Source organism: Dipodomys ordii, unplaced genomic scaffold (genome assembly GCF_000151885.1).
Source record: "Dipodomys ordii isolate 6190 unplaced genomic scaffold, Dord_2.0 Scaffold132, whole genome shotgun sequence".
NCBI lineage: Eukaryota > Metazoa > Chordata > Mammalia > Rodentia > Heteromyidae > Dipodomys > Dipodomys ordii.
In genome coordinates, this window is record NW_012267348.1 from 4,911,843 (window position 1) to 4,939,358 (window position 27,516).

The 27,516-nt window shown below is 48.1% G+C and overlaps 3 protein-coding genes and 1 pseudogene across 6 annotated transcripts in view; 1 reads left to right on the forward strand and 3 right to left on the reverse strand.

The window, feature by feature from the left end:
* The window catches only part of Phf7 (PHD finger protein 7), an 11,821-nt gene extending 4,649 nt beyond the window's left edge, over positions 1-7,172 (reverse strand). The window contains exons 1-4 of the mRNA XM_013030730.1: positions 7,068-7,172; positions 5,316-5,368; positions 3,727-3,818; positions 191-292 (exon numbers count right to left, since the gene is read on the reverse strand). Coding sequence (XP_012886184.1) covers positions 191-292; positions 3,727-3,818; positions 5,316-5,368; positions 7,068-7,108 — 288 coding nt within the window. The 5' untranslated portion in view covers positions 7,109-7,172. The remainder of the gene's footprint in view (positions 1-190; positions 293-3,726; positions 3,819-5,315; positions 5,369-7,067) is intronic.
* Positions 5,984-6,626, reverse strand: LOC105996577 (annotated as a pseudogene).
* Positions 7,173-9,382: 2,210 nt separating the features above from the next.
* On the forward strand, positions 9,383-17,957 carry Bap1 (BRCA1 associated protein-1 (ubiquitin carboxy-terminal hydrolase)). 4 transcript variants are annotated; one of them, XM_013030792.1, is made up of 17 exons: positions 9,383-9,570; positions 9,668-9,697; positions 9,806-9,860; positions 10,638-10,770; positions 11,139-11,258; positions 11,717-11,778; positions 11,882-12,024; positions 12,270-12,348; positions 12,751-12,874; positions 13,174-13,321; positions 13,743-13,927; positions 14,377-14,510; positions 15,052-15,530; positions 15,685-15,845; positions 16,112-16,204; positions 16,297-16,369; positions 16,565-17,957. In XM_013030792.1, the coding sequence occupies exons 1-17, from the start codon at positions 9,534-9,536 to the stop codon at positions 16,696-16,698; spliced, it is 2,190 nt and encodes a 729-aa protein (XP_012886246.1). In that variant the 5' UTR covers positions 9,383-9,533; the 3' UTR covers positions 16,699-17,957. The 4 variants fall into 4 exon arrangements, with proteins under 4 accessions (XP_012886246.1, XP_012886243.1, XP_012886244.1 ...); XM_013030789.1 differs by having other exon boundaries at positions 9,455-9,570; positions 16,046-16,204; XM_013030790.1 differs by having other exon boundaries at positions 9,455-9,570; positions 15,052-15,503; positions 16,046-16,204.
* Positions 17,958-18,438: 481 nt separating this feature from the next.
* Positions 18,439-27,516, reverse strand: part of Dnah1 (dynein, axonemal, heavy chain 1) — a 71,249-nt gene continuing 62,171 nt past the window's right edge. Inside the window, exons 59-76 of the mRNA XM_013030726.1 lie at positions 26,779-26,898; positions 26,526-26,675; positions 26,255-26,415; positions 25,419-25,644; positions 24,980-25,175; positions 24,584-24,735; positions 23,686-23,882; positions 23,301-23,445; positions 22,918-23,076; positions 22,706-22,837; positions 21,898-22,068; positions 21,639-21,818; positions 21,386-21,562; positions 20,612-20,782; positions 20,337-20,467; positions 19,619-19,970; positions 19,140-19,374; positions 18,439-18,604 (exon numbers count right to left, since the gene is read on the reverse strand). Coding sequence (XP_012886180.1) covers positions 18,483-18,604; positions 19,140-19,374; positions 19,619-19,970; positions 20,337-20,467; positions 20,612-20,782; positions 21,386-21,562; positions 21,639-21,818; positions 21,898-22,068; positions 22,706-22,837; positions 22,918-23,076; positions 23,301-23,445; positions 23,686-23,882; positions 24,584-24,735; positions 24,980-25,175; positions 25,419-25,644; positions 26,255-26,415; positions 26,526-26,675; positions 26,779-26,898 — 3,177 coding nt within the window. The 3' untranslated portion in view covers positions 18,439-18,482. The remainder of the gene's footprint in view (positions 18,605-19,139; positions 19,375-19,618; positions 19,971-20,336; positions 20,468-20,611; positions 20,783-21,385; positions 21,563-21,638; positions 21,819-21,897; positions 22,069-22,705; positions 22,838-22,917; positions 23,077-23,300; positions 23,446-23,685; positions 23,883-24,583; positions 24,736-24,979; positions 25,176-25,418; positions 25,645-26,254; positions 26,416-26,525; positions 26,676-26,778; positions 26,899-27,516) is intronic.

Here is a 27,516-nt window from a genome sequence, read left to right on the forward strand (position 1 = left end):
GGAGAGAGGGAGGGAGGGGAGGGAGGGAGGGAGGGAGAGAGAGGGGAAGAGAGAGAGAGAGAAAGAGAGAGAGAGGGAGAGGGAGGGAGAGGGAGGGAGAGAGATCTTGGAAAATCCAAGTCATTTGACTTCTAGAAACAGGGATCTGAGAGGCATTAGGAGAGGCCTAGCCATTTCAAAGGATTCTAACCTTCCTAGAAGCCCGGGCTGCCTCTTTTTTGATGTCTTCAGGCAGGAATCCATGGAAACCTCTGTTGGATTGGCCCCTCTGAGGCAGCTTACTAGATAATATCTGAGGGAGCAGCAGAACCAGGCGGTCAACAGGGATGAGCAGTGAAATAGTGCAGTGGGGTGACAATGACTAGGAAGGAGAGCTAAGAAATAATGTGCTGGAATATACATATACATATATATATGTGTGTGTGTGTATACACACATATACATATATATATGTATATATATCTCACAGATATTTATAGGACAATTTCTTTATGAAGGCTTCTGCAGCACTATGGGCTGGGAATAATAACACACGTTTCAAATTTATTAAGTGGTTATACAAAGAGGTGACAATTCCGTATGTCAAGTTATGAGCATAATGCATCTTGATCAATGCCATTCCTTCCATCATTCTCCCCCAATTTCTCCCTCCCATCCCTACCCTCAAGTTATGTAGTTTAATGTCCAAATATTAACTCATTGAATAAACTTTCCACAGATGCGACTTTCTCAAGGCCACAGAGATCCAGAAACTGTGCTCCCATGTACCTTTATATTATACTGCCTCTCATTTACTGAGGGCTGCTGCTATTGTGAGCTGAACATTGGGAAAACATTTCCTTTGTACACATTCATTTTGTGCATACCACAACTCTATGATACCAAAGTTATTGTGACCTTTATCTTACAGTGGCCACTGAGGTACAGTGTGACAGTGGCATGGGCTAGGGTCACAAGACAAGGAGTAGCAGAAGTAGCATTCACACTTGGACCTACAGACCCTACTCTTTATTCTTTCTGCTATATTCTTCTTCAGTACAGAATACTTTTGTCAGAGTATGACAGAAGGGAAAACAGTATTTTAAAAGTTTATCTGGTAGATCGGATGCCAGTGGCTCATGCTTGTAATCTTAGCGCCTCAGGAGGCTGAAATATGAGAATCTGGGAATGTCAGATGAGGTTTGAAGCAAGCCTGGGGAGGAAAGCCTGTAAGACATTTATCTCCAATTAACTACCAAAAGAGATAGAAGTGGAGCTGTGGCTCAAGTGGAATCCTGAGCAAAAAGCTCAGGGACAGCACCAGGTCCTGAGTCCAAGCCCTAGGACTGGCATACTGTATTATAGAAGGGAAGAAGTTGTGTATTTATTTATTCAGTGCTGGTACTGGGGCTCGAAGGGCCTCACACTCTTGCTAGGCTATTTTTTGTTGTGTACATGTCTTAGGGCTTGAACTTAAGAACTGGGCATTGTCTCTGAGCTTTTTGCTCAAGGTTAGTACTCTATCATTTGAGCCACACCTTGCACTTTTGGCTTTTTTGGTGGTTAATTGGAGATAAGAGTCTCACAGACTTTCTTGTCCAGGCTGCTTCTAATTGGGATTCTCAGATCTCAGCCTCCTGAATAGCTAGGATTATAGGAGTATGCCACCAGTGTCCAGCCTCTCATTTGGCTTTTTCTGCTCAAGGATGGCACTCTACCAAATGGAGCCAAGCCTCCACTTCTGGCTTTTTACTGGTTAACTGGAGATAAGTCTCTTGGATTTGTCTGTTCAAGGCTGGCTTTGAACTGAAACTCTTAGATCTCAGCTTCCTGAATAGCTAGGATTATAGGCATGAGTCACTGATACCCAGCAGGAATTGTACTTTTAAAAATGTACTTTGTTTCTTTGTTTATGTTTTTAAGATAGGGTCTAGCTATATAACTCAGGTTGGTCCCAAATTCTTGCCTCAACCTCCTAAGTACTGGGAATGTAGGCATGAAGTACCATGCCTGGGATAATGGGCCTTTTGTTTCTGAAAAGCTTCCTAGGTAGAATTTGGAGTGGGAAATCAAGGAGAAAGAAGCAGCTGGGCATGGTAGGTCACAGCTGTAATCATAGCACTTGGGAGGCTGAGGCTAGAGGGTTAGGTATCTGGAAGTAGTGAGGCCTTGTCTCAAAAGGCCAAACAACCAGCAAAACAAAAACAAGGGAAGATGCTAAACTATTATATACATTGGGAAAATGTCATCACTTCATTCCAACCCAATAACCTTCCAACAATATTGAGAAAGATATCTGAAAGCCGGGCACTGGTGGCTCACACCTGTAATCCTAGCTATTCAGGAGGCTGAGATCTGAGGATCACGATTCAAAGCCAGCCCGGGCAGGAAAGTCTGTGAGACTCTTATCTCCAATAAACCACTAGAAAACTGGAAGTGGCGCTATAGCTCAAGTGGTAGAGCACTCACATTGAGCTGAAGAGCACAGGGACAGCGCCCAAGCCCAGAGTTCAAGCCCCACGACCGAACAACAACAACACGATATATGAACTTTTTTCAGTTATATGAAGTAGTTGTATGAAATGTGTAATAGGAGCTCAGATTTTTTTTTTTTGAGACAGGTGTTGCTGTCAAGGCTGGCCTTGAACTGTGATCTTCCTGCCTCAATTTCCCAAGTGCATCAGGTTATCTTATTTTGACATTATAGGAAAGGCAACACTATAATGTTAGATGACTTCAGGGGTATTTAGCTTATAGCTATATGTTACTAATTATGCTTAAACAAATGTATCTAAATACTAGTTACCTTAAAGCTTTAAGCATAGCATGAATGATTTTTGTTTAACTTATACTTTAATATTCACATTTTCTAGATATAATAAGCATGTGTTATTTCTATAAGCAGAAAAGTCAGTAAAGATCAGATAATCTAAAAATATCCTTTAATAGGAGTTTGTTTTAATATTTCTTGGTCACCCATATCATAAAATATCAATTAGCTATTAAAAGAAAAAAAAAACCTACGTCTGTAAGGTTCTATATCCAAAGATCTATAAAATATATGGAAAGGAAAATAAAACAAGATACAAAATATTGTATATAGTATGTTTATTTTTATGTTAAAAATGTATATGCTTGTAAATGCATCAGAATTAACAAAGCCCTGAGACCTGCAGGACATCCAAGAAAGGAAATTCAGAGCTCTTTTTCATGCACACAGATGTAAAAGTCAAACAAAATATTAACAAGTTGTATCCAACACTATGTTTAAAGGATAATACATTATGATCAAATAGGGTATGTTCAAAGAATGTAAGATTAAAGAATCCAGTTGTAACAAACCACATTAACAAATTAAGAGAAAAATTAAGATAATCTCAACAGAAGCAGGAAATACATTTGACGAATTCAATACACATTCATGATAGCCTCAGTAAAAAAAGAGAACTTCAATCTGACAGAAAGCACCTATAACAAAACCTTACAGCTAAAATCATATTTATAATGGTGGAAAACTAGATACTGCCCTCTAATGTTGGGAACAAGACATGAATGACACTGACACCACTTCTATTGAACATTATGTTGAAGGATTTAGCTTTATTGAAAGCAAGAAGAAATAGAAAACAAAAATTGAAAAAAAGAAAACATTGTCTTTATTCAGACTATGAGCTTAAGGCTAGATTAAAAAATAGTCTGTATAGCAAAAGCTACAAAACCTACAAAGCAAAGGAAGCTTATACTCACAAGACAGAAATAATGCACACTGAGATTGTCTTTCTGAAGGAATTCTCCTAGCTTTTCAGGATCCCCAGGTTCTCGAAGGCATAGTCTGCAAACTAGAAGAATAAACCTTAGGATTAACTGGGCACAGTAGCTCCTGTGATCCTAACTATATAGGAAGCTGAATTGGGAAGCATCTTGGTTCCAGGCTTGCTGAGCAAAAAAGTTGGAGAGACTGTCTCAATTGAATAAGCTAGGAATGGTGGTATGTATGTGTCATTTCTGCTATGGTGAAAGCATAAAAACAGGATCCCAGTGCATGGGCCATGCAAAACGCAAAACCCTATCTCAAAATCAGTACTGCAGAGTACTGCAGACGGGTGCTGATGGCTCAACACCTGTAATCCTAGCTACTTAGGAGGCTGAGATCTGAGGATCACAATTTGAAGCCAGCCCAGGCAGGAAAAACCATGAGATTCTTATCTCCAATTAACCACCAAAACACCAGAAGTGGAACTGTGGCTCAAGTGGTAGAGTGCTAGCCTTGATCTTAGGGACAGCGCCTGGGCCCTGAGATCAAGTCCCACAACCGACAAAAAACAATCAAAACTAGTGCAAAAAAGGGCTGAAAAGCATGGTAGTACAGCACCTGCCTAGCAAGTATGAGGCTCTGATTTCAAACACTAGTACTGAAAAACAAAAAGTTAATTATATAGGCCTGGCTCAATTTGACCATTAATGGAAGAGGAAGCCAGGTGCTAGTAGCTCACGCCTGTAATCCTGGCTACTCAGGAGGCTGAGATATGAGGATTTCGGTCTGAAGCTAGCCTGGGCAGAAAAGCCCCCATGAGACCCTTATCTCCAATAGACTACCCCAAAAAGCCAGAAGTAATGCTGTGGCTCAAGTGTTAGAGTGTTAGCCTTGAGTCAAAGAGGCTCAAGGACAGCACCAGGCCCTGAGTTCAAGCCCGAAGACTGGAAAAAAGGCCCAAAAAGAATGGAAGAAGAAAAACAAAACCACAAAAAAAGGGAACCAACTACTTAAGTATAGGAAGGAGTATAAAGGCCCCTCAGCTTACAAAGGGCTTATGTCCAGATATAATTTGAAAATTCATGTAATAGACCTTTTTTCCCTCTCATGCTTGTATAGCTGACTGGGTGCTGTATTTTGCGGCTGTTTCCCAGCATTAAAGAGAACACTGTACCAGAAATTTTGCCAGCACAAGAAAAGGTAAAGATATTTTGTTTCCATATCACTATAAAGCCAGATAATCAAGGACCATCTGGGTTGAAAAATGAGTCATTTTGGAAGTGATAAAGGTTAAGATGAGGTGTCATTTGGTATGTCAGGCCTTGATATAATTTATATGATACTGAAGGATTTGGCTAAAACAACTTCCTATTATGTTGGTGTCAAGTGGCTTTTAACTAACTTTGCTTTATAAACTTCAAACAAAAAATTTAAGTTACAGACCCTGAGTTCTTCATATCTTGGGAGAATCTGGGAAGGAAGTGGGGTTGACAGTGAGGGCAGCAAGCTAACTGCCTCACACAAGTGGCCTTCTTTGCTAAGGTCTGGACACAGTGGCCAAACATAGCTTCATTTTTCTTACCAGGCTCTGAAGATGGTTTTCTCTGGATTACCCTTCTAGTCCTGGCAGATTTTCTATACAAGAGAAAAAGAAGTACAAGGTGGCCAACCCTTAAAATATCACATATCTTATGGAGGCCCAAAATATCTAAAGGCTAATATACTAGTGTTTTTCATATTTTCCAAGCATAAGACATACCCATTACATTATTTGAAAGTATGGGTTAGTGTTAAGGTTAAACAATCTTTCTGATATGGTCTTTCTGTCCCAAGAGCCTGCACTGCCTATGTTGACTGAATGAAAATGTAAAAGCAAATTCTTTATTCTTTTTCTGACAATTACTTGAAATCTTAGGTGGTACCATCTTCCTAATGCACACTAAAGTGATACCAAAGTTCACTGAGCATTTCACATTGATAGACACTATTCTTCACGTTTTCTGTACGCTTTTTTGGGGGGCCAGTCCTGGGGCTTGAACTCAGGGGCTGGGCACTGCCCCTGAGTTCTTTTGCTCAAGGCTAGAACTCTACTACTTTCAGCTTTTTTGGGTGCTTAATTGGAGAAGATAAGAGTGTTATGGACTTTCTTGCCCGGGCTGGCTTTGAACCGAGATCCTTGGATCTCACCCTCCTGAAGTTACGATTACAAGTGTAAGCCACTAGCACCAGGCATATTCTTCTTTTTAGATTAGAAAGAAAACATCAAATTTAATTTGAAGAACATTCAGAAATTGTTTGCAGGAACAATGGAGCAAATCACTCCTGAGGAGTCTAGCAGCTTGGTGTCACATTTATTGGAACAGTTGGAGAAAAATATGAACACCATTTAGCTTAAGAAGTTGTAAGTTATTTGCAAATCAATCATCTCGGGGTGGAAGAATCCTTGATCATAACTTAATATCAAAAAGTATGCAGGGTTCTCTGAATGACTTCTACATTTGAAGAGGCAATTTTACCAAGTCTCCTACTTTCTACATGGGATAAATTCTTGGTTCCAACTCTCAGAGGAGTACAACACCATCTCCACTGACAAAGAGCACGGGAATATTCTGTTTTGTTTATGTATCTCTTTCTCTTCACACTTCTCATCAATTTCTATGTTGGTCACTATGTCTTCCACATTTCCCAGTATCATATTTAAATGTTGGTCATAAGCATGAATCTGCCTTGAAGCTCTCAGTCATTTCTCATCTTCACATAAAATCCTCTCATTCAGGCTGAGCCTGATGAGATCCAGGGACTCCTCCAGTTTTTTGCTGGTCCCCGTCATCCAACATGTTTCAAATCCTGTGCCTTTCCCCCCATTTCTTGCAAGAACTGGAGAGCATTTCTGGTTTTCCCCCATCCCCCCCAAAAGGAAAGGACAAATGTGCCAGAAGTGCACTGGTGTTTTGTTCCACCTGGTCTATTCTTGGCATTTTAGCATGTAGTAGCTCAAGGAATGTACAGTATAGGTCAGTGATGTACAACACTAAAAAGTGGGTACATTAATGTGCATATTCACTAGATGAGAAAACTGAAGCATAAAGAAATGGCCTGTCCCAGGACACACAGCAAATGGTAGAGAGAAGATGAGGATTTAGGTAATAAAATTTCAGAGCTAGCTACCCAGGACAACTACGGTACACTAAGAAAGGCAGTGTCCAGGAACCCCTGATAAGTACTTTCACACAGTTCAATCCCAGCCTGAGACATGCCAAGGGGAGCAAGAGTGTTTTATGTACCACTGGCCACTGGACAATTTCTCCCAACTCACTCTCGTCAACTAATCTACCTCAGTCTTTGGCATTCCTTCTTTTCTTTTATAGTCTTCATTCGTTGCTGCCTCTCTCTCCTATCTTGAATTCTTCTGTACTATGATGAGGACAATATAGGCTCTTCCAGCTATGAATATAAATAGGGTTTGGTCAGTATTTTGTGTGTGTGGAGCACTGGGGATTGAATTTAGGACTGCTTTGGGTAAATGCTCTACCATTTGAGTAATGCTCCTAAACCATGGAGCAGTAATTTAATTCTCATCTGAATATCACATTCCACAAAGGTCAATAGTGCATATCATCTCCCAATACATGTGGTAGAATAAAAGGGATACCAAGTATCATTGTTAGTACTGGCCAATCATTATTAAATTGGGTATGTTCTAGGCACGCTGGGTGTTAACACATAAGGATCCCATGCACTAGGTAGAATTACCTCCATTTTCAATGTGAAGAGATTGAGGCACAAACAAAATATTTCACCCAAAGCCAGAGTTCATAATAAAGGTATGATCTGAAGTAGCTTCATTCCAGAGGGCAATACTGACTCCCATGTTGTGTATTAAGTTGGAACACTACTTGACTTAGTTAAAATAGTTTTTTGGTGCCTACTAAATGCAGGAGACAGCACTCAGGAAAAAAGGCATCCAAATGTGGGTGCCTTAATCCTATCCAGAAAAAGCTAGATGACAAAGAATAATACCAACACCCCTTTATTCCCCCCTTTTTCTTTTTTCTTTTTTGGGTCCGGTCATGGGGCCTGAACTCTGGGCCTGGGCGCTGTCCCTCAGCTCCTCAGCTTAAGGTTAGTGCTCTACCACTTGAGCCACAGCGCCACTTCTGGCTTTTTTCTTTTTGCTTATGTGGTGCTGAGGAATCAAACCCAGGGCCTCATGCATGCAAAGCGAGCGCTCTACCACTGAGCCACCTTCCCAGCCCTATTCCCCCCCCTTTTTAAACTAGACACAGATGACCACTGAAATTTGGTTTGTCCCCAACTTTTGTATAGACCTTAGCAGAATAAAATGTCCCACAGTGGAGAAAATACCGTGCAACTCCTCCTGTTGCTAGGATTACAAATTAATAGTTTTCAATGGCCCAGGGTAAACCCCTGAATGGGGACAAAAGAAACCAATCTATCCCATGAAGAAAGTATTACTGTCAAGTCAGAGGAAGAAGAAAGATAGTTTCTAAGGAGTGCTACCTGAACCAGGGATTACATACTCTAGTGCCCCAACCTCAGATCAAGGCTGAGCATACTGAATCTCTTTAGGGACCTTTGCCTGCCTACTCTGCATGAACGTGGCTACTGAGGCCTAGGAAGGCTGGCCTGCTCACCCATTCTTTTAGTGCGAGCCCCATCTCCTCTTCCAAGCCAGCAGAGGAAATTGCAGAAGTTGACAATCTGTTGCCTCCTGACTCCACCCAAAAAGCACTAAGACAGGCTGGAGGAGGAGAGAAAGGCGCGCACTAACTTTGCTGTCCCAACTGGGGTAGGCACTGGAGCTGACAACCGGGCTATCCCCCACCATCTTTGCAATAAACCTTGAAACTTCGGTTCTTTGCATCGCTGGATCACGACGTTCCTTGTGCAAGAAGAATCGGGTCCCACTAGGAGTTAAAGGATGCAACCACCTTCCAAAACATCTGAGGGACGGGACTTCCACCATCTGCTCGTGCTCCCTCGAAAAGCTTACCAAGATGTTTCTCTGGATTAAGTGCTGGCTAAGTGCTTGCTGAAAAAATTAACAATAACGCATTCGGCTCCGCCGCGATCGCAAGAATAAAGAATGATCTATCTGGAAAATACGTATCCGTGTGGCCACAACCGTCCTCCAGAGGTAACAGCCGGAGAAGGGGTTCAAGGAGCATCCCGTGGATGCCAGGCCAGGCTCATGTCGCGCCGGCCGGGTGGCTGGTGCGAGGCCGGGCTGGAGGTCGCCTCCGCCGCTCGCTCCTCACGGTCGCGTACGGGCCGCCACTCCCGGGCCGGGGCTGCTCACTCAGCTGTTGCTGAGGGCGCCGCTATCTCGGGGATTTATTCGTTGTCACAAGCCGTGATAGCTACTTCACGGGCGGCCGCCCCGCGTGGTGACTGCGCGGGCGAAGGAGGCGAGGGCTCAGGCAGGCCTGGGCGGGGCCACGAGGACTGCGGGCCCCACGAGGGCCGTCGGAAAACCGGCAGTTGGGCGAGTCGGACCGCTAACGGCCACGCGCTCGCCCCGCCCCCAGCCGCGCGTACGCATCTGCCTCCGCCTCCGAGTGCGTGCCCTCCTCAGCGTGGCAAGCGGAAGAGGAGTCCCGGGGCGGGCTCGTCGCTCCGCAGTGACGTCATCCTGCCGGCGCGGGCGGGTGACGCGGCGGGGCCCGTTGTCTGTGTGTGTGGGGCTGAGGGGCCCCGGGAGCGGCGGGGGCTCCCGGCGGTGGGCGGCGGGGGGTGGGGAGGGCCTGGACATGGCGCTGAGGGGCCGCCCCGCGGGAAGATGAATAAGGGCTGGCTGGAGCTGGAGAGCGACCCGGGTGAGAAGAGGGCCGGGCGGGCTGGGGGCTGGGGAATCCGATGGGCCCTGGGGCGCGCCTGCCTGATACTTCTTGCTCCCCTTGTCGCCCCAACCAGGCCTCTTCACCCTCCTGGTGGAAGATTTCGGTAAGAAACTCCTCTGCAAGCTGGATTGGGGTCGTGGGGGGCCCATCCCTGTGCCCTCGCTGCAGGGGCGCCGTGCTCTTCCCGACCGGTTTTCTTTTCCTATTGTAGGTGTCAAAGGGGTGCAGGTGGAGGAGATCTATGATCTTCAGAGCAAATGCCAAGGGTGAGTGGCAGGGCTGCCTCTTACACCTGGAGGGCTGGGACTGAGGAAGTGGGGTCCCTCAAGGGAATCAGTATCTGGAAATCCAAATTGTAAAATATCACATAAGGAAGAATCCCTCGGTCTGGGTGCTCTTCTAATCAGTTTTTTTTTTGTTGTTGTTGTTCTCTTCCGATTTAATCTTCCACAGTGTTTTCCTTCCCTAACTCTAATCATTCTTAGGGTTTAGCTGCCAAGTCACATAATACCGTTTGTGCAACTGCACTTCATTAATTACATGTCCATTTGTGCTGTGGCTTCAATCACACAAAGGTCATCTAGTATTGATTGGTGACAAGGCCATATTCTGAGGTACCACATTCAGGACCAAACCAAGAAGTCTTCTTCCTTCTCTCTCCCTCCAAAAAAAAGGGATGCAAGTCGGGTGTTTGTATGCTTTTCTGGCATTAGTGGGATTCAGATGCTTGAATTTTGTACCAGTTTTTGTTATTGCCTTATTTGTGTTCCTGCCCTGCTCTACCCTGGACATAGTGGCAGTTTCAGTCTTTCTTCTCTTACCCAGAACCGTAGACTTCATGAGGAGAATGGTGGACTGGAGCACCACATTTAGAGTTGATGTTTGACTCTGCCTCTGGGGTGTGAGAGCCACGTTAAATACAGCATTAGGAAGAACCCAGGGGAGAGGTGGAATCATGGCAAGTGCATCCCAATGATGACAGTGCAAAGGAATAGGGAAAGGAAGGGGGGATGCTGATTGCCTTCTGCTCCTTAATTTCCCAGCCCCGTATATGGATTCATCTTCCTGTTCAAATGGATCGAAGAGCGCAGGTCCCGTCGCAAAGTCTCTACTTTGGTGGATGATACGTCCGTGATTGATGACGATATTGTGAATAATATGTTCTTTGCCCACCAGGTCTGCTGGGCTCTGTGCTTGTTTGGAGGGTGGGATGCTGCTAGGTTTTTTGTTTTTCTCCCCCCTTGGGAAGGCAGGAAGAGATAGAAACCAAAGGTGATGGTTACAGAAATCCCTTGGCACAAGGAACCTAGCTCTTATTCATTAAAGGGAACACCTTACAGTAGTGTGGTTTCTCAGTCCATTTTCCATGTCCTCAGATTCTTGGTGGGTATTTAGTTGATTCAAGTTAAATGAACAGTAAAGATGCTGACAAGAATTGTTGTCCAGATATAACTCCCTGTCTCTGTCCTCATTCCCAAAGAAAGTAGGCTTGGGAAACTTGGCATGACAGATACTATTTATAGTGATGATTCTTGGTTTCACAGTTGATCCCCAACTCTTGTGCCACTCATGCCTTGCTGAGCGTGCTCCTGAACTGCAGCAATGTGGATCTGGGACCCACACTGAGTCGTATGAAAGATTTCACCAAAGGCTTCAGCCCGGAGGTAGGCTGCTGTCTCTTAATCCTGACTCACAGCTAGCTGAGCAGATGTCATCCTCAGGGGCATTCGGAATACTACCATATGATATTTACTACTGTTTGGCTGTTTCTTTTTCAAATGGCCATTAACATTACACTTTTAAAGAATTGTGCAAGGCAGTTGAATTTAGGCTCAGTTGTTAGGAAAGGCAGTAGAGACCTGAGTAACATCATGTCAGAACCTTCTCTGTTGGGACTGTTTCTATCAAGCTGTGTTGCTCCTCAATGTCCTGTGATTACTGTGCAAGGACAGTACCGCTCATTTCTGTACGGCCAAAGTTCTTTGCCCCCACCAACTCTTGAGGAAAGTGCAGCTTCAAATTCCTCAAGTGCCTTTGCGCCTGGTCTCTGGAGCTTTGCCCCCATCCGGAGGAGGCCCACCTGAGAAGCATTTCTGATGGGGCCTTATTTTCTTTCCCCTAGAGCAAAGGATATGCAATTGGCAATGCTCCAGAATTGGCCAAGGCACATAATAGCCATGCTAGGTATGTGAGAACTGATATTGGGTTAAGGGTGAGGAAGAGGCTTAAAAAAAAAACAACAACACAAAACAACAACAACAAAAACCTGCTTCTGTCCTTCCCCCAGGCCAGAGCCACGTCATCTTCCTGAGAAACAGAATGGCCTTAGTGCAGTGCGGACCATGGAGGCATTCCACTTTGTCAGCTATGTACCTATCACAGGACGACTCTTTGAGCTGGATGGGCTGAAAGTCTACCCTATTGATCATGGTAGGCACTTTGAGATGGGGCCTGTTGGGTTTCTCTGCTTACCTCTTGGGTGTCTGAGGCCCAGTTTTCCTCAGATGCTTTGGACCCAATGGCAGGTACTGAAGACATCTAACTCTGGCTAGGGTTTCATCTTGTACTTGTATCTGATCAACTCATGTCTCAACCATATTTGTCTGTCTTCCTTCCCTGGCCTGCTCAAACTCAGGGTTTCTCACCTGCTGATTTCTTATCTTGGTCTCCCATAGGTCCCTGGGGAGAGGATGAAGAGTGGACAGACAAAGCCCGGAGGGTTATCATGGAGCGTATTGGCCTTGCCACTGCAGGGTAAGAGCCCTGAGTCAGCTCAACTCTACCCTTGTGTATCTATGCCATGCAGAGAGAGCCCAGGTGATTTGTAAATTGCAAGGCCATGGTGAATCTGGCAAGATCAAGCTTAAGTCTTGGGCTTCCAATCCTTACCCTCCTACCTTTTGCTTGTTCTGGGTTGCATTTGTGATGGGAGAAGGCCTTGATGAGTGGCCCAGGTGTCCTGGCTCACCTCCTAACATCCTCTCATATAGTTCATGAGAAGCCATCAGCTCAGGTTCTACTGTGCATTGCTACCTGCTGTTTACCTGCTAGGTGTGGCTTATACCTGTGGTGAAAGTATGAATGTAGGATATCTGTCTCAACCTAGTGGTGGGGCTATGGTGGGAGCTGCTCTCACAGCTGTAGCTGTGACTGCAGGGAACCCTACCACGACATCCGCTTCAACCTGATGGCAGTGGTACCTGATCGCAGGATCAAGTATGAGGCCAGGCTGCATGTGCTGAAAGTGAATCGTCAGACAGTACTCGAGGCTCTGCAGCAGGTAGGTGCCTCCCTTGCCTGACCAACCCTATCTTTTCTTCCTCTGCACCATCTTTGATTCCCTGATCACACTTTTTTGTGGATTGTATTTCAGCTAGCCACTCTTTTCCTTTGCTTCCTTTGTGGGAAAGTTGGAACTTGGGGGTGGGAAGGGAGAATAGCATCTAAAATGGATTATCAGTGGGCCTTTTCATTTTCCTATGAATGAGAGAATGTGTAGGACCAAGGCCATGGTGCTGTCCCCCAAGCCAGTGGAGGCCTGGTTCTAGCCTCTCTCTGAGCCTTGGCTTCTGTTTTCAGTTGATTAGGGTAACACAGCCAGAGCTTATTCAGACCAGCAAGTCTCAAGAGTCACAGCTGCCTGAGGAATCCAAACCAGCCAGCAGCAAGTCCCCTCTTGTACTGGAGGCAGGCAGAGCCCAAGTGGCCTCTGAGAGCACCCACACAGGTACTGGAGATACATAGCTTGACCCAGGAGGTCCCAGTAATGCAAGTCTTTTCTGTGGAGATACTTGGGTAGTTGTGCAGAAGCCCAGTGCCTCTCCCTCAAAATATAGACAGTAGTCCTTCCCTAAAGGGTACCTTTAAAGGGTTGTTACTCCAGGCCTCTGAGCCCTCTGTAACATGCCTTCTCTTTTATTCTAGAGGCCTTTTTTCTTCCTGCTTCCTTTTTTTTTTTTTTTTCTGTTATTCTTCTCCCATTCTAGCTGTGGGACCATTCTAGAGTTCATTCACTCCCATCCCATTAGATGACTCAGCTGTTTTCTGGGAAGAGAGAAGGAACAGTGTGTTCAGAGGTTTGGGAAGACTGTGTATTTCTCTTGAGTTTCCAGCTGACAGTCTTGCCTATACGCCTTGCCCTGTTTCAGAAGGTGCAGAGGAGGTAGCTGGGTCATGCCCACAAGCTCCAACCCACAGTCCTCCCAGCAAACCTAAGCTGGTGGTGAAGCCTCCAGGGAGCAGCCTCAATGGAGTTCCTCCCAACCCCACCCCCATTGTTCAGCGGCTGCCAGCTTTTCTAGACAATCACAACTATGCCAAGTCCCCCATGCAGGTAAGTTGGAAGGTCCCTGGCAGGATTTCCTCTGAGGGACAACTATGGAAGTTCCTCAGGTGGCTTTTAGGTGTTCACACTCTGCTTGGGCCTGTTTGGGAGGTTCCTCTGATAATCAGAGTCTCACAAAGGCAGAGGCTTAAGGAGGCAAGGAAAACTCCGATTGTAAATCCAGTTACATGACTGGGCTTAAATGTTTAGGGGGTACTCATTTGGTACATCTCCATAGATTGGGTTCTGCTGGCAAAATAAAGGTACTTTGTCTTAGAAGCTCTCCATAGGCTTCTGTGCAGTGTCAGTGGGAGGCACCCTCCCTGGGACCCATAGGGAGCACCTGGAGGGGCTCAGCCTGGAGAGTCACATTATCCTTCTCCTTGCCTGCAAGTGCTGTGCCCAACTTTTGAGAGCAGCCCTTTCTCATAACCACTCTGGTCTCTGTTCTTCCTTAGGAGGAGGAAGACTTGGCAGCAGGTGTGGGTCGCAGTCGAGTTCCAGTCCGTCCACCCCAGCAGTACTCAGATGATGAAGATGATTATGAGGATGATGAGGAGGAAGATGTGCAGAACACCAGTTTTGCCATCAGGTCAGCTCCAGCTGTGTAAGGCTAGCATGCTCTGGCCTCTTCAGAATATTCACCTCACATTTGAGAAAGTACTTCAGCAGATAATATTGGGCACCTACAGAATGCCAGCCCCTGGGGGAGGTTGGCCTGAAGGGACTGATACCCCAGGTCCTTAAGAAGTTTTTGGTGGTTTGTGAGGAGAATGTACATACAAGCATGTATCAAGACATGTTCTGGCCTTTCAGTAAGACCTCAAAGGATTGGTTGAGATAGGAGAAGAGTTTGGAGGGATGGAGATGTCAGAGTGGAGACAATATAGTATTGGCTGAAGGCCAGAAATGAGGCATTTAGAGTAGAGGAGTTGTTTTTTTTGAGGACACCTGGCTGGCTACAGGTGACAGAGCTTAAGGCTGCAGATGATACATATCTGGGTTAAGCTGCTTGATCCAGGTGTAAAGAGCTTCAGGGTCTGTTGGAAGTTAGAATATATGCAAGGAATTCTAGGCACTGCTGGGTGTGGTTACCTGGCCCATTCCCTCTGTTCACTTCTTGTGTCCCACAGATACAAGCGAAAGGGGACAGTGAAACCAGGATCGTTGAATAGTTCCACAGATGGGCAACTGTCAGTGCTACAACCCAACACCATCAATGTCTTGACTGAGAAGCTCCAAGAGTCCCAGAAAGACCTCTCACTTCCTCTGTCTGTCAAGACGAGCACCGGGGCTGGGAGTCCAGCAGTGGCAATGCCCACACACTCACAGCCCTCACCGACCCCCAGTAACGAGAGCACAGACACTGCCTCTGAGATCGGCAGTGCTTTTAATTCCCCCTTGCGCTCACCTATTCGCTCGGCCAACCCAACACGGCCCTCCAGTCCTGTCACTTCTCATATTTCCAAAGTGCTTTTTGGAGAGGATGATAGTCTGCTGCGTGTTGACTGCATACGCTACAATCGTGCTGTCCGTGACCTGGGTCCTGTCATCAGCACAGGCCTACTACACCTTGCTGAGGATGGTGTGTTGAGTCCCCTGGCACTGACAGGTGGGCTTTGCACTGGCTCACTGGCCAGGTGCAGCAGTGAGCTCTGGGGGTGGGGGTGAAGGGGTGTGTGTGTGGGGGGTGAAATACACTCAGGAGGGAGGAGGAAGGTAACCAAGTGTCCAACGCTCTAACATGTTTTCTTGTCCTCTTCCAGAGGGTGGAAAGGGTTCCTCACCCTCCATCAGACTGAGCCAAGGCAACCAGGGGTCTAGCAGTCCAGAGGAGAAGGAGGTCGTGGAAGCCACAGATAGCAGAGAGAAGACTGGGTTGGTCAGGCCCAACGAATCCTTGAGTGGGGAAAAGTACTCACCCAAGGTGAGCCTCCTTTGTGGCTTTCTCTTTGAATCCTGGCAGAGAGAAGGGCCTGGCCTTGCTGCTCAGGTGCTGGGATATTGATTGGAATTTAGTTCTGAAGGCTACTAGTTGGAGCCAAGTACCATGAAGCCTTTTTGGGTTGGGTGATGGCAAGGAATCAGTAGGCCTCATGGATTCTGGCTGCTCACCCTTGCCTCTAGCTGCCTCTGAGTAGTGAAGCTCTGGTGCCAGTCAGGCCCTTCAGGTGCAATGCTGGGTTTCGGCAGGAGCTGCTGGCATTGCTAAAATGTGTGGAGGCTGAGATTGCAAACTATGAGGCTTGCCTCAAGGAGGAGGTGGAGAAGAGGAAGAAGTTCAAGGTGGGTGATCTTCCTGCTGCCTGGTCCCTTTTCCCTTCTCAGCTGCTCTGGGAGATGGGCTATGATGCCTTTACACTTCCTTTGTCCTACAGATTGATGACCAGAGAAGAACCCACAACTACGATGAGTTTATTTGCACCTTCATCTCCATGCTGGCTCAGGAAGGTGAGGGGGCTTATTGTATCTTAACTGGTATACCCTGTAGATTGTCATACCTCAGATCCCCCTCCTTCAGAACTTTTCTGAGGCTTGAGCAGGGAGGGCCTTGAGACACCCAGCTCCTGGCCTGACAGTGTGGCTGGTTGAATGAGTGGCTACTGGGCAACCAGCCATCAGCTTAAGGGTTTCTGCCTTCCACAGGCATGCTGGCCAACCTGGTGGAGCAGAACATCTCTGTGCGGCGACGCCAAGGGGTCAGCATTGGCCGGCTTCACAAACAGCGGAAGCCTGATCGGCGGAAACGTTCTCGCCCCTACAAGGCCAAGCGCCAATAAGGGCTGCTGTCTCTGATTGTGCAGCCTGCTCTTGCCGTGAGGCCCTCACCAGGGCCTTTCCCTGCCCTACTCCCCTTTTCCCAGTATTACTGAATAGTTTCATCTAGAGCCCAGACCCTGGTAGTGGAAGCCAGCCGCCATGTTTCCACATCACATCCAGGGGCTTGGTGGGGACAAGTCAGCTTGATAGTGCTTGGGAAGCAGCAGTTAAGAGTTGGGCTACAGCGAGGTACTGTGGCTTTCTCTATAGCCAGAAGTGGAACAGCAGGACTTGGCCCTGTTACCTGGGCAGCAGAATATATTTTTTATCTATCAGAGATGTCTATTTTTTTCTGGGCTCCAGCCTATTTTGCCACCATATTCATATGGCTGGCTTCCCAACTGCTTTCTCAGCTGTCATCTGGTTGGGGCCAGTTGCCCACATCATTCCAGGGTCACAACTGTAAAGACCCAGCTGGGGGCCTTGTGGGCACAGGACTTTGCTGCCCTAGTCTGTCTTCCCCCTTCCCCCTGCCTGTCTGTTGGGATGAAGTCAGGCCTACTCTCTTATTTTGGAGGAGTGACAAACTCAGGGACCCTGCTGCTGGGTTGGAATGATTGAGGTATCCAAGTAAAAGTGGGATGAACAGTCTGCTGGGGTCCCATAGCCTGAGCAGAGAAAAGTGTTTGAGCTGTTGGGTGGCCTGTCAAGTGTCCTAACTCTAGCCAGGCTTGTCAAGACTGCTGTCTTTAGCAAGGCTCTGGGGCTCTTTGCCTTCAGTGTTGTGGCCCTAGCTAAGGGGCCTACATTGGACTCCTGGTCTCTGTCCCTGGAGCCGGGGGCTCAGAAAAGCCTGACTGGACCCTCAGTATTATTGCATCTTCTCCTCTTAGAATTACAGAGAGAGGGCTGCTTTCAGGAACCTGGTACCACTCAAAAATTTCTGCTGTGCCAGCTTCCTCAGCTTCTGCAAGGCACTCAGGGTTGTGCAACAGCAGGATCAAACCATCATTTGGAGGCCCCTGTGTTCTCAGAGGCTTGATGTCAAGGCTTAATGGGTTTTGTATTGCCTTAAGCTCAGGCCTCAAATATAGCCCAGTGGTCTCTTCCAGATGGCTTTGAAGGTGATCCAGGCAGGCCCCTTATCTGTACATACTGACTAAGGGCGGGGGCTGGCATGTGTGGTAGCTACCTATCTGGGCTGAACACAGCTTGATTCCCGCCTCTGGCATCTGTAAATACTGGATCAGTGAATGAATAAAACTACTAAGAAACATCATTGCTGTCTTGAGGTCTGTATGGCTTTTTGTGGGAGTAAGAGACCTACTAGCCTAAGGCCTTATGACCAGAGAATTGGTATGTATGCCTTCCTGGGTGTCTGGCTTCCCTGGGATGGTAGGGCTGAGAATTAGGACCTAAGCTGTGGCTGACAGGTGGGAGGAATTTGCATTTAAATGGGCTGTGGATAAAGTGATGTGTGTGAGGGGGAAAGGCTTGGTTTACCACATCTGGTGACTATGCATCAGAGGTACTAAGACTCTGAGTTGAGGGGTAGTACTGCCTAGGAGTGTCCCAGAAGGTACACTGGGATTCAAGGATATACATTTTATTCCTAATACAGATACAGAGGGGCCATAGCTGCCTCTGCTGCTCTTCCCTGCTGACTGGTCTCTGCTAAGCCTGCTGCCGTTCCTCAACCCCACAGTGGCAACGGGTCCTGCAGAGGGGGCCTCACACAAGCAGCCATGGCACACCTGGACTGACTGAAAAACTTGACTTTACTGACTGGTCCTTCCATGTGAATTTAGTAGTCCAGGGCACAGATGAGGGCCACACCACGCTTTATCCAGTGTCGCTGAGGCTGTTGGGTAGGGATCTCCACAGCAATGACATAGTTGGTGGAGTGGCCTGTGGTAGATAGTGTTCCTGGAGGAGGCAAAAAGAAAAGGTCAGGTCATGCCCTGTCACCTCTACAGCAGGGGTAGGGCTAGGGCAGGGAATTTGGCAGATTGAATTGGGAGCATGGAGGAGGCTTTGGCACCAGAGGAAGCCTGCCTGGTGAGTAGGTGTGGCCAAAGCTTAATCCTGCCCAGAGGACTCAAGGTAAGGGTTAGAGTTGGAGGCCCTACTCTTTCCTGGATAGTCACAGCCTAGGCTTTTCTCCTTTCTGGGCTTCAATTACTCCTCTGGACCCCCAGTGACAGGTGAGGCCCATAGGTTCCCAGGACCCAAAGTGGATCTGCTGGGGAGGCTGGCAGGCTAGAACTAGTTACTGGGTATTAACATGCCTGCTGCTAGCATGGCTCTGCTGACAAACCTCTGTCAGCTTTCCTTTTTCCTTTTGTCAGCTTTTCTGTTCAGCTAACTTGGATTAGTAACAGCTGACTTGGGCTGGGTTGGGTCAGTCCTGACTGCCCCCACCCCTCTCTGAAGTATAGGCTCCCTGCCCTGCTTCCCATACCAGCACGGGTCAATGTCTTGTAGATAGGACATAAATAGTAGTTCTGCAACGTGGCCTTGCGGTTGGGCTTTGGTAAGAGCCAGATGACAGCCATTTCTGTGTACAGCTCCTTGGGCCGAGACTCATCCAACTCGAAGTTCACAGGGTCCCAACGGGCACCTTCCAGGAATAGTCCATGGATGTAACACCCTTCTTCGGGCCTGCTTTTGAGCTCTGATGGTGACTCAGTCATCACCTGTGATGGGCACAGACACAACTAACACCCAGATTTTGGTTAGAGGGACTGTCCCAAGAGCTTTTTGCCATCTGAAACCTGTTGTCTTAGCCAGTAGCCTATACCCTGTCCCTGTGAATTTCTACAGGGTTCTTGGCCTCTTCTGGCTTAGCTTCCCACCCTCTTGCTCAGAGTTGCTATGATTATAGTGCTCCTGCTAGAGCCACCCCAGTCTGTCACCTGACCTTGCCCTGGCTGTCCAGACCTTGAAATCAAAGGTGATAGTGTCAATAGAGATGACGAACTTTCGGGCAAAGTTCTGTAGAGTGCCTGTCAGGAAAGCCTGAGGGAAGAAGAAGCCACTGATCCAAAAGACAGCTGGGATGCCATTTTGGATCCAGGTGTCCAGGAAGTCCAGGCGCTTTATCAGGTCCATGACCCATGAGGCCAGTGGCTTGAGCGATGGGTAGGCCTTTGCATTCCAGAGCTCAGGCACAGTGTTGTTGTACAAGCTGCCAGCCATAAGCTCCAGCTGTGAGGACATCACCACCAGCCCCTTGAGTGCCTTGAGCATGTCTCGCAACGTCTGTATGATCACCTTTATCAGCCGGTTGTACCTATGGGGCCAATGACCAGGAAGTAGAGATCATTTGGCAGTGTCTTACACTTTGCAACTTGAAGTCATAGACAAAAAACTAATGACAAACTTAGAGGCTCAGAGTGCAGAACTGGGTATAAATCTCTTGGCCCTTAGCAAGTACATAACCTGAGGTAGTCACTTAGTCGGTTTTTTTGGGGGTTGGGGTAGGTGGAGTGGTGGGATGGGCTCAAATTATTTAAAATATGGTATAAGTCATTGAGGTAGAGGATAGATGTTTAGCACTTAGCATGACATCTAGCCCGTGGTAGCTAACTCCTGGGGTCATTTCCTTACAGCTGAGTGACCACTTACCCAGGGCTAAGAGTGAAGTAGGAGGACTTACCTAATGACCTCTTGTGCCAGCACTGTGTTCATTGATTCCTCATAAAGCACAGGGTACTTGGTGACCACCCATTGCAGGTTGATAGGTTCAGGCACTTGGACCAGAATGTCCTCAGCTACATTCTCTACTATCTGCAGAGGCAGAGACATTGACTGACAGGGCTGGCCTCCTTCAACCCCTTCAAGATTTCACAACCAGTCTTCCCACAGGGGAACAGTCAAGATGGCAGAACCTGACTTGCCCAGACTTTGGCCCTTTCCCTTGCTATCACCCACCTCTTCCCTGCCTTGGCCACCTGCAGAGGATGATTTGGGCTGCAGCTGGATGATGGCACCAAGCAGAGCAAAAGTCTCATTCTGGGCAAAGGTGATGTTGGCATTGTCATGTAGGCCAAAGATTTCAGGCATATCATTGAGTGGGAGGCTCTTTATATATGAGAGGTAGCCCTAGGAGGTAGAAGGGTCAAAGATGAAGGCCCTGCCTTGCTCTAATCCTCACCTCCCAGCCTTCAGAGTCGCTTTCCTATTGAGCACACTGCTTGTCACCCCTGGTAGTAATCCTTGGGCCTCTTATTGTTCTCAGGACCGCATGGTATCTTTGATGCTGTATGCCGTTTGCTTCCCTCCCAGCATCCTTCCCTCACTGCCTTCTAGCTTCCTGCTACTTCATGTAGCTGCTCAAACCTGATGTAGTCCACCACCCCTAGCATAGGTGCTTTTGCACTGGGCCCACTCAACCTAGCCTTAGACTTCTCACATACCTCACTGGAAGTATGTCCTCTGGGAGCCTCCCTGACTGAAGAACCTGGATTGGTCACCACACTGAGCAACTACACATAGGAAATGGTGAGTCTGAATTCACCTCTCTCTCCAGTTTGTTTCATAGTGACAAGAATTAATTCTTATTTCTCTCACTGTAGGATGGATTAATGGAAAGGATGCTTCTAGAGGGAGGATCGTGCCTTCCCTGCTAGACCCCTGGCATCAAAGTGCTATGGAATTCTAGAACCCTGCCTAGTAATCATGCCCAACCCATGGGGGTGGCCTCACGTTGAGGTCATAGGTGGGTTGGATCTGGTGGTAAACACCAGAGGGACTGTAGCTGTGGTCAGGGGAGAGCACGTCAGGGTTGTAGAAGTCCTCCAAGATGTTCATGACGCAGCGGCGATCCCAGTCATCAGTAACGCGGCCCCCATAGTTGATCTCCCCAGCTGTGTACTTGAGGACCTACACAGTGGGTGGTGAGGGCTCTCATAATTGCCCAAGCCACTGACCCCCCCCTCCCCATCTATCCCTGGCCCACCTTATAAGGGATATCATCATATTCATCTAGGAACATCTTGAGTTGGCTAATGCAGATGCGCAGGTCTCCATCTGTGAACTCATAGGGGATGTTGAAGCCTAGGGGCCCAAACTTACGACGTTCTAGTGCATTTCCATGGAATAGACACAGAGACAGCAGCAGGGACTTGAACTCCATCACCTGCAGGAAGTAGAGGGGCAGCAGGTATAAGAAACAGGGATGGAAGCAAGTAGGTTGGTATGCATCAAATGTTTATCACCTTATTACAGGAATGGAGGAAGTCATCGCTGAGGTTGTTATAGGACTTTAACAGGTTGGCCTTGACTCCACGTGGTGGCTCAATGGTCATCTTGGAGCCATTTTGCAAGATGGATACTGGGAACTTGTTGCTGGGAAGGCTAGTGAGCCACAGGCGGAAGTCCCGGTGTACCTGGTGGACCAGGGCTTCTCATGAAAAAGACCAGAGCTTAGGTACCCTCCTATCCAGCGTCCTTGGGATCACCTGTGACCTACTTCTTTGGGCTAAGTCAGAAAATGTTGCATGGACAAGTGGTTAAGAATATGGACTGGGTGCCAGTGGTTCATGCCTACTCAGGATGCTGATCTAAGGATTGTGGTTCAAAGCCAGTCTAAGCAGATAAACTCATGAGACTCTTATCTCCAATTAACTAGCAGAGTCAGAAGTACATGTGTGGCTCAAGAAATAGAGTGCCATCAAGAAGCATAGACTGCCCAAGTGAGAGTGTGAGACTGGCAGGCACACAGGCACACAGACACACACAGGCACACACACACACACACACACACACACACACAGGCTCACAGGCTTTGGCAAATCCCAGGGTTACCAATCCTAGGCAGATCCCTTGAGACCTAGTAACTTGGAGGACTGTTGGGATTAATCTATTTCTGACATTATATGTAAAGTCATTAATACATATGTCACTCACTTTGGAGCTGAGTGCTTCACAGGATTATCTTATTTAAGCCTCATCAGTCCTGGATAGCTTAATTAGTTCCCTTATAGAAAAGGACATAGTGGGTCTGTGACTGGAAGCATGGAATACCTTGTCAGGGTTGATGTGCTCAATGAGGCGTTCCAGGGCTGGCATCCAGCTTGGTGCCAGGTGGCAATTCTGGAAGAAGACCCATTTGCCCCTCTCTATGGAGCTGCGCATCATTGCTTCTGCCCGAGGGCCCTGTGGATTCGGAGTACTGGTTGGTGATGGGCAGCTGCCCATCCCCCAGTCTCATCCCTTCTTTCCTGCCTACCTCTTACCTGCCCCTGACCCAGGGAGATGGCAGAGAGCTTCTTGGAAAACTTCATCTCTTCGGCAAACTTGTAGAGATCAGCAGCTGGGTCTGTGCCAGGTGACAGCACAAAGATGAGGGGTGTCGTGGAGTTGGAATCTTTGAACACCAGAGACAAGTTGGCTGTCTGCATGGATGGAAAGATGCTGGCACCCCTGGAAGCTAAGGAGAGACAGGGCCCAGGACAAGGAAAAAGGATCTGGGGCTCTCAAGGAGGGCCCAGGCCTTCCTAGTGAGGCCTGCAACTTCCTAGATGCTTTGGGGGTTCTGACATGACCCAAGGTTATGAGGTAGTCTGTTCAGTGCAGCCTGCACTGAGACTTACATATTATTTCTGGATATCACACTTGCCTGGGGCTCAATGAAGCGTGGCTCCAAGTTGTTGGCCACAAAGTCCTGCATGGCATTGGTAACTTTGTCTCCACGAAGACAGCGGAGAACTAGCAGTTTCTGGAACTGGTCCAAGAACGTTTCCCAGATGCCAGGCAAGGGCTCCCTGTAACAGTACCCATATCTCCCTGAGAAGCCAGCCTGCAGTAGGCCTCAGACCCCAGGAATTTTGGTAGCTGGACAGCAGGGGACAGTGGGGTGTTCCAAGAATACAGAGTCAGGGACCTGAGATGGCCACAGGTGCCGAGAAACCTGGGTGATCCCTCCCAGAAGCCCCCCTGTGGCTGCTCCTGGGCTCTCACGTCCTTCAGGTACCATATTTGCCATACTCTGGAACCCAGCTCACCGGTGGGGCTCAAGGCTGTCGAAGATTTTCTGGAAACTTGAGAGATGTTTCACAAAGTCAGAAGAGAAAGCGTAAAAGGTTGGTAGGATGGATAGTGCCAGGATGTCTCTCCAGGCCCTGTCTGACAGCCAGTTTGGTGCAGGGTTCTCAGTCATGGCTTGAATGGAGCCCCCAGACAGAAGGTAGCGCCATTCACCCTGAAAGGGGACAGAGAAGGCTGGTTCCAAGGCCCTGGGGCCAGCATTTCCTTGCCTCTGGGCACTTCATCTAGAAAAATCCAACCACCTCTGGGGGGTGGTTGGTCAAACAGCTTTGGATGGTATCTTTACTCTGTCCTTTGCTGGAGTGTGCTCCACAGGATCTCCTAGCCAAAACCCTGTGGAGGCTCAGGAGAGTCTGCCCTTGGGGACAGCACATTCAAGGTTTTTTTTGTGTATTGGGGCTTAAAAAATTCTTTTTTCTTGTCCTGGGGCTTGAACTCAGGGCTTGGGTGCTATCCCTGAGCCTCTTTGTGTTCAAGGTTAGTCCTGAACCACTTGAGCCTCAGAACCACTTCCGGCATTTTCTGAGTAGTTTATTGGAGATAAGAGTCTCACAGACTTTCCTTCCCAGGCTGGCTTTGAACTGTGATCCTCAGATCTCAGCCTCCTGAGTAGCTAAGATTACAGGTGTGAGCCACCTGTGCCTGGCAGATTCAAGGTTTTAAGAAGGCCTGTGCTCACATCATTGATCAGGTAACATGAACCCAGGGTTTAAGCAAGCAATTAGGTTTCCTTAAGCCTATTGTTCATGCTGTGAATAAAGGAACTTTTCCTTTCCATTTAGGCTGTCCTCTCAGATCTACAAGAGGGCAAACCCTCATGCAGACAGTCTACTGGCAACCTGTCTGCTCCTTTACCTGGTTGATCTTGCCCTCATTCATCATGATGCGGACACACAACAGGAAGGCAAACATAAGCTTATGCTTCTCAAAGAGGCTGCGGCAGACATTGCTATAAAGGCTGTAGGTCAGGTAGCGGTTGATGTTGACAATGCGCTTCTTCAGGTTGTCTGCAGGGCAGAGTGGTGATAGCTGAGCTCAGGAAGAAGGGAGGTCTAGCCCAGTCTATCCAGTCTCCCTCAGCCTTTGGGGGAAGAGTCTGGGCATACCTATGAACTGTTGTTAACAGTACAGAGGGGTCCAAGGAGGCTTGGGAGTAGTGGATGTGCCAGTGAACATGGGTATGAGTTTACATCTGTGTCCCACAGTGGAAATGTGCCCCTACACTCCTATGTCAGGGTGGACCAGGATTACCTGCCCTCTCAGAGTTGGCAATGCCGGAGAGGAAGATGTTGAGGAACCATTCGAGGGAGTACTGGTACATGGGGTCCACACTGGCCAGGTCAGATACACAGAAGAAGAGGATCTGGGTGCGGACAGCCACAGGTATATACTCCATGCGTGTGAGATCAATGTCCTTCTCTGTCTGCTCTGCAATCCTGACCTTGGCCTGGGGTTACAGTGTGAGGCATGTGAAAACCCCAGGTAGGCTAGCAAAGAGCAGAAAGCAATGGGGGCAGGGGGGAGGGTCTGAGGCAGGTGGGTTAAGATGGGGGAAGCAAGGCTGGGCAGGTGAGGAGATGTAGGAAAAGGTGGGGGACAGATGGGGAGAAGTGGGAGCAGGCTTGGGGCATGTGGGGAGAAGTTGAGGGCAGGAGGGGAGAGGCAGGTGGGTGGGCATGCAGTTGCTGACCTGGATTTCAGCGGCTTTCATCTTGGAAGCCTCTAGCACCTTGATGAGCTCCATGTCATCCACAGGGTTGCCCTCAGAGGAGCTTAGTCGGTAGAGGATCTGGTCTTCAATGTCCTTCAGCTCCTGACGCATCTTAGCGTTACTGATAATCAGCTGGTTCTTGGCCTCCTCCAAGTCGGGTCGCTCCTCAGCCACTACCTGGCCTAGTAGCTGGTCCTCTAGGCCACTGCCAGGGGCAAGTGAAACCATGTTGGTAATGCCTGGTAAGCTCTAGAGGGACAGCTTTGAGTCTTCTCACTTATCTACCTGTGCCCTGAGTCTGCAAGAGCCCAGCATCCTTGCCAGTGACAGCTTGGGAGGGCTGACCTCCATCTCAGGCTACAGAGACAGTTCAAAGGCTGCCTTCAAAATAAAAGTTCTGTTCTTAGACTTTGGGTGGCAGTCTGGAGTCCCACCAGGGGATGGCTTGTTGGAGCTTGAATCCCTGAGCAGTTCTTCCTTAGCATGTAAGAGTTTGGGGTGACCAAAAGGACAGGCCACAGGGTGCTTTTGCTCTCTGGTTTGTGGAGAGGTTCATAGTAACCACTGGGATGGGGGCCTTGACACCGAACGGGACTGTGGAGTGAGGGTTCCTAGGTGGAAATGGAGGCAGGTAGAAAAGGTGATGAAGTGCCTGAAAAGCCTTGGGATGCTGGAGTATCTATATCTAAGAGGAAGCTGGGGGACCATTGAGTAGGGAAACACAAGTCCCTAAGGTACTAGTGTGGGGGTAACCAAGGGACAGCTGGTAGGAGAGGCAGGACTGACGCTTGAGAGGGCACTGGGTAAGGGCTTACCTGGGTGACAGGGTGAAGTTGATGAGAGTGAGTTTAGTGGCAATCTCAGGGGTGTAGTGTGGGTTTGGCAGCTTGGTGGTGATATACATCCTGAAGTCCTCATGGTAGGGTATCACAGTGTCCCCCAGTTTCAGCACTGTGTTTCCCTGCTGCTTGTATGTCTATGATGGGTGAGATGGGCAAGCACTGTGGCAAGAGCTTCTTCTGTGTGGTGTGGACAGATCCCTGTCCAAGCCTCTAGCCCACATCTCTCCCTCCCTGACAGGCCCACCTGCTTGAGCAGCACAGGCTCCAGGGCGGGGTCTAGCTCCTCTCCCACATTCTCCAGAAGGCATGGTTTGCCAAAGCGTATGGCATTCTCCATGCTGCGCAGGAAGTCTCGGTCACTCAGTTTGAACACATCCAGTCCATTTTCTTTTTCCTGTAGGAACAGGGAGAAGTTAAGTAAGGGTTAAGAGGTAGCATGGGACTCAACATTTCCCCTGCTCCTGTTTGGCCTGACTGGGGTGGGGGAGAAAGCTTACCATGTTTTTGATCCATTTGTTGGCTTGGCTCTGAGGGTCAATGAAGTGGGTCCAGCGCTGGGAGTACTGGTTGATGACTCCATTCTCCACCGACAGAGTGTCATTGGGGAGGCCAGCAATCTGTGTAAGGCCAGGTATACCTGGGTAAGGGCTCTTGTTAAGAAGAGTTACTCCCAACCTCATGCTTTGGCAATAGACTTCATTCTTTATCTCACCCTGGGATGTAGAGGACAGAGGCAGTACAGGCAAGGTCTCAGTCTCTTCTAGGATTTCTGCCCCTCCTGAATCTGGGATGGCCCCTGGTGCCTTCCTGTGCTGGGTATTTCTGTCCTCATGCCTCCTGAGTCCTCACGCAGTGACACTACTTTCACAGAGTGCACACCCCGCACACCTTCTTGGCCTTGGCCTATATTTGGCTTTTTTGGCCTTTGGCTTCTGTCTACAGCCTCTTTATTATCTTTCTTTGCCAACTTGCTTGCCTTTTAGCATCTAGGTCCTTCCTTTCTATTCCTTTCTTCCTTTCTTCTTTCTTTCTTTCTTTCTTTCCCAGGGCCTCATGCATGCAAGGCAAGCACTCTACCACTGAGCCACCTTCCAAGCCCACAGGAAACCTTTCTTAACCCTTACTGTGGATACTGCTCTCTTGTCTCATTCTTTTACAAGTACCCCTAAGTCTTCTTCCCTCATCTATGCCACACTTAACCCAGCTCGCTTGCTCCCTCCCTCCCTCCCTCCCAC

Coding starts and splice junctions, on each gene's coding strand:
- Bap1 (XM_013030789.1), top strand. CDS start 9,534: ATGAATAAGGGCTGGCTGGAGCTGGAGAGCGACCCGG. Junction 9,571..9,667: donor GGAGCTGGAGAGCGACCCGG/GTGAGAAGAGGG, acceptor CGCCCCAACCAG/GCCTCTTCACCCTCCTGGTG. Junction 16,370..16,564: donor CTCCATGCTGGCTCAGGAAG/GTGAGGGGGCTT, acceptor TGCCTTCCACAG/GCATGCTGGCCAACCTGGTG.